The sequence below is a fragment of the Gastrolobium bilobum genome, unplaced genomic scaffold (assembly GCF_033153095.1).
Source record: "Gastrolobium bilobum isolate Gb01-03AN ecotype WA unplaced genomic scaffold, APGP_CSIRO_Gbil_v1 utg11339, whole genome shotgun sequence".
In the NCBI taxonomy this organism is placed as follows: Eukaryota; Viridiplantae; Streptophyta; class Magnoliopsida; order Fabales; family Fabaceae; genus Gastrolobium; species Gastrolobium bilobum.
The window spans coordinates 338,640-344,520 of record NW_026897528.1 but is presented as its reverse complement, the minus strand read 5'-3'; the positions used below and the strand labels follow the sequence as shown (position 1 = coordinate 344,520).

General features: G+C 33.7%; 1 protein-coding gene across 1 annotated transcript; it reads left to right on the top strand.

Annotated features, from left to right (window-relative positions):
* The first annotated feature begins 3,761 nt into the window (after positions 1-3,761).
* LOC133307716 (protein TRANSPARENT TESTA 1-like) lies at positions 3,762-4,702 on the top strand. The gene is given in 3 exon segments (XM_061508270.1): positions 3,762-3,789; positions 3,792-4,111; positions 4,316-4,702. Coding segments are annotated over 3 exon segments (735 nt in total).
* Positions 4,703-5,881: the final 1,179 nt, after the last annotated feature.

Sequence of the window (5,881 nt, the reverse complement as noted above, 5' to 3'; positions counted from 1 at the left end):
ATGATCAGTTGCACCAGAATCCAAAATCCATGAGGTTTTAAAATCAGTGCAAGAAGAAGAAGAGATATAGAACGTGTGCTCTTACCAGATAAGATCGAAGAACTATCATGCTCAGCTTGTTCAAATGTGGGAGATACAAGTGACCTAAACATGAGAGTTTAAGGTCAAAACGCACAACATAGGGCATAACACACAAAAATTATCAAATAACTTTGGTTTTGTTTACAAGTCAGTTAAGGTGATTAAGTCTTAGATTCAGAAAAATGAACACGTAAAATGAATCAATAGAGATCGATTATGACCGGATTGCCCAAACTAACATGAGCCTATTCAATTGGGTTGGACTGAATTTTTGAGTTTATTGTATCAATTCCACCCTTTAAACACTCCTAGACAACTGTACGTTGGTAATTTAGGGATCCTATTTTTAGTTTTAAAAAGAAAGGGTTAGAAGGTTTGATATTTCTTTTGAGGAAGAGAAAATTTCTTGTTCATACAGGTTCATAATATAAGTGGGATCCATTGAAAGTGGAGAAAAATAAATTCAAGTGGGACCCAATTCTTATTGTATCTATAGGAAAATGAAATTTTTTCATGTAAAAGGAGAAAATAATTTCTCTGGCTTTATTTATGAAATTTTCTATTAAATAATATTTCAAATTATTTAATAGATCGAAACTATTATAATATAATCCCTCATTGCTTTCTTTGATTTAGTTATTTTCAAAAAAAATTAATTTAATTCTTCACTAATGGAAATTTACTACATTGTCCGAGTGGCTGTTGTGTTGTGTCAAACAAAAGAAGAAGAAGAAAATCAATGTATTTCCTCTTAAGGTAAATTTTGATCTCGAAAGCATTAAATTGAGACAAACTTTGAATGGGGAGAGACTATAAATTGCCAAAAAATTGTAAAAGAATAAAGTGAAAACGAAAAAAATAAACAAGAGAACAAAATATGCTTAGCTCTACGGGTGTTAACGGGCCAAGCCGAGCCGAGCTTTGATCTTAACGGGCCAAGCCTATATTTAAACGTGTCCGACTGGCCTTAGCCTGTTACCTGTTACGAATATAATATTGGCCTGTTGCCTGGTTTATTTACAAAAAATAAAAGCCTGTGTGAAGCCTGTCTTAGCCTGTTAGCATGTTAAAGAATAAAAATAAGAGAACAGAATTTCACAAAAAATCAATTTCCAGATAGAAACCTTAGCTTCCAATTTGCAGCAATAATTTACAAAGTCTACAATAAATAAATAAAATTAAAGTGAGAGAAGGTAGATAACATGTTATATTATCTTAGCCCATTATAAAAAAAGTGCCAACAAAAATAAAAATAAAATAAATAAAATAAAAAATAAATTGACACAAACGAGCAGTGCACAGTGGAACGAATGAGTTTTTGTGGGTTTGTTTGTGTGAAGGAGGATGAAGGATAATATAGAACATCACTAGTAATTCCATAAATATACATAAATTCAATATATATCCAAATAGCATAATATAGAACAAAATCATTCAAAAAGTCTGTTAAACCAATAAAATGGGGTGAAATAAATTGATGAGAGAGAGTTATTACAAGTAGTATAAAAAGTATAAATAAATATTTATATACTAGGCTAGCCTGGGAGGCTCTAAGGCCGAGCTTCTGAATTAGAGCCTGAGGCCTTTTTATTAAACGAGCTTTTATACAAGTCCAAGCCTGGTTCCAACACGAGCTTTTATTAAACGAGCTCAGGCCTTTACGAGCCGAGCCAATGGCCCCTGAAAGGCCCCTGACTTGTTTACCACCCCTACTTAGCTCAGATGGTAAAGCTCAGGGTTAGTTTCCCTTCTATGTATACTGTTTTATTTGCACTTTTAGCACATTTTTTTGGAACAGTGATCAAAGTGTCATTTTTTGTTAAATTTTTTATCTAAATACCACGCTAATAGTATTTTTTATCATACTGCCACGTGTCATAATTTGCTACCACTGATAGCGAATTTCGTGGCCAATGATTTCGTGACACGTGGCCATATTGAAGACCAAATTCGCTACCACTAGTAGCGAATTATGACACGTCAATTTTTTCCTGCAAAAGTGTGTCACGTGTCATAAAATTATTGGCGAATGTAATTCGCTTAGCGAATTACACCCACGTGACATTCTGGTAAAAAGTACTGTTCGCGTGACATTTGGATAAATTTTTTTGCCAAAAAAAGACATTTTAATCATTGTTCCCATTTTCTTTGGTTTTCTTTTTTGTAAAACTTAACTTTAAACTTCGTGATGACAAGGATGCATGAACAAAATTTCTTAAAATTAAAAGAAAATACTTGATTTAATGAGTGGTTATGAATGGGGGGATGGGCCTAAGTTTAAGAGAGTAGGGGAAAGCGTCCCCGTAGGAATGTAAATAGGTTAGGCTTTGGCTTAAATATGTCAGATCTGTATAAAAAATATTGGGTACGGCCTGACCTATTAGCCTGTGTAGGCTCCAAATATTTACAAGTCTGACCTGACCTATATTTAAAAAATAAAAGCCTTGACCTAAGCTTGTTAGTCTATTTAAACTTATTAAACATTCAGCAATTAAAAGAATAACTAAAATAATATTATTTTATTATTCAAAATTATTAAAATAATAATTTTATTTATTATATTTTAAATAAATAACATGATATAGGCCGGTCTTTAGGCTTATAGGCCTGACATGTATAAAAAAAGCCTATAGCCTGTTTTCTAAATAGGTTTTTTAAAAGCTTAGGCATGTTCTATTTTACAATTTATAATAGGCCAAGTCTGGTCTAATATAAATTATGTCGTAGACCCCTATAGGCCGGCCTAGCCCATTTACTTTCCTACCCGCAAGTTTTCGAGCTTATATGGTTATAACATATGTAGTTTGTATTATTGCTCTGCTAATTTTGTTGTTTTTCCTTTTAATGTTATCGAGTCACTAAATATTGTAGTTGAGAAACTTGTATAATACTTAAAATAAAAAACAACTATAATTTTTATATATATTACTATTAATAGTATTATGTCATATAAATATAATATTTTATGGCCCGTCATTGTCTAACAATTCTTGGTATGCCGATTTTGCCTCCATAAACCTATATTCTTCTACCGTCACTGGTTGTGAATCTTGGCTAATAGGAGAATTGTTACATGTGAATTACAGATGCAGTTGATAAGAACTCTAATTATTTAATAATAACCTCATTAGTTAAATCTTCAAAGTTATGTGCACGAAAATCACCGTAAAAAGTGGTTAGAGTTTGATTTAAGTGTTAAGTTAATAAAGAGCTAAGCCTATGAAGGATTTTTGAATGTGTCTGACAGTGCAAAATGCGTTGCCCTCGATTTTAAACCCACTGCTATGCAATTCTTTCTACATTTGAGGGCCATGGGCCACAGAATTTAAGGTATATCTTATCTAAGCCAAAAATAGGCAAAGTAGACATACAGGAGAAAATTATGACCCCCTCAACAAAGGCTCTTTTCATTCAACTGTAATATTCTCCGGCCACCTATCACACCATTTCTTTCACTACTCCTCTTTTCCAAGTTCTATTAGCTGCCAATTTATCTATTATGGCTCTAGTCGTTATTGAAGTCCCAAAATCCGATAAAATCTAACTTGCATTGCCCTGATAATTTTTCATTACCAAAAAAAAAAAAAAAAAAAAAAAAAGAGAAAAAGAAAACGAAACCATGGACCCTCGGATGTATATTATAAATTATATATGTAGCTATTATACCCTGCCTCATTCACATGCAAATTATATCAATAATATCATTCTTTAACTTGACATGAATCAAAATCAGCTTCAGGCTCTACCTCTGCTAAGCAGCTTCCTTGGTTCAGCACCACAAGAAAGTTTACTAACAAACCAAAATCCAAAACCATGCCATAGTACTCAAGCAGAAGATGTCACAGTGGCCTTACACATAGGCCTCCCTGACAATTCAAGTGGCTCCACCAATAATAATGGATTTGTGAATGCAGCACCTCAAGTTCCTCACAATTACTGGATACCAACTCAAGAGCAGATCCTCATTGGATTCAGCCATTTCTCTTGTCCTGTCTGCCTCAAAACCTTTAATCGTTACAACAACCTTCAGGTGCAGTTCTTTCTTATTTTAATTCATTCATCAGAACCTCTGGTACACATTGGCACTTAGCCAGAAATCTCTAAACTGAAGTTTTTCACGTTCAATTATTGAGATTTTGAGTGATATACACATCTTTAAGTGTAGTCTTCTCAACAATCCTATAGTCTTAGTCTATATAAAATGTTACTGAGCTCAGGGTTAACTTTGTGGCAGATGCATATGTGGGGACATGGATCACAGTATCGTAGAGGACCAGACTCACTGAAACGAACTCATCCACGACCCTTGTTAGACATTCCATGCTATTGTTGCTCAATAGGATGCAAGAACAACATTGAGCACCCAAGAGCCAAGCCTTTGAAGGATTTTAGGACACTGCAAACACACTACAAGAGGAAGCATGGTGCGAAACCCTTTACATGTCGCAAGTGTGGGAAGCCTTTGGCTGTCAAGGGTGATTGGCGAACCCATGAGAAAAACTGTGGCAAGCGCTGGCTATGTGTTTGTGGTTCAGACTTCAAGCATAAGAGGTCACTTAAAGACCATATCAAAGCATTTGGCTTTGGCCATAGCCCTTTTTCTTCATCTGAGAGCATGTAAGCACTTCATTACAAATGACATTGAAGATCTTGTCTCTCTAGTACTTAACAAATTGATAACTAAGAGAGATGTTATTATAAATTACTAGAGAGAAGTATATTCTTCTCAAGTTATCAGGTTTTAAATAGAGGGACATGGAACGAGACTTGGGAAAAAGGAACCTGAAAGTACTTTTTTTTCTTGCTTCATTATGTATAAATAGATTGTTCTGTGTGCATTTAGACGTTGCCTTCTAAGCATATCATCAAAATAAATGAACAAATTCTGAAATCTCAATTGATTTCTTCTTCTAAGGAATTGAAGTGTAGCTTTTTCAATTCAGGATAATATTTCTTATTTACATTGTCTAACATGAAGTAATTCTGGATAGGTGAGTACTTGACACAATATTATTATCTTATAAACCAGTGTTTTAAAACTCGGTCGGGTCGATCCGGGACTCGGTGACCCGGTGGGTTCCCTGGTCCAAGCGGGTAGTTGGACCGCTTTTGCAGTCAACCCGGATTGGATCGGTTGACCCGGCCGAAACCCGATGACCCGGGTTAGACCAGTTATTCCTTTTTTTTTGCTAATTTTTTGTTGTTGATAAGAATTCTTGAATTAAATCATATTCATATTTTACGATGAATATGATTAAAAGTAAGGTGAAAATAATAAGGTATTTTAGATTAGTGCAATTCGTTTATGTAATTTAGTTGCATCTTATAATGATCTCATGAAGTTAAGTGGTGATAAACACTGATGGTCTCATGATCTCATCTCAACGGTAGACACTTTTTTTAGTGTATATTTCATGCATACTATTTGTTATCATGATAACGGTGACACTTTTTTCTTAGTGTATATTTCATGCATACTATTTGTTATCATGATTTAATTTATCTGTATCATGTCAAGCACAAAAAGTGCATTTAACTTATATTGCAATTTTAATCCAATATTAGGATATGGTCTAGAGCTAGAAGCTTAGAAGTATATAATATTTGCTATCATTGAAAATCAATTTATTTTTTGAAGCTCATTGATAGTTTTCTTATGTGAATTTTTATTAATATAAGTAATATTTTTTATATTTTTAATATGTGAACAGTATATCCGGTTCAACCTAGTTGAACCCGTGATCCAATATCTCGACCGGTTCAATAACCGGTCCGAGTTTTAAAACACTATTATAAACAT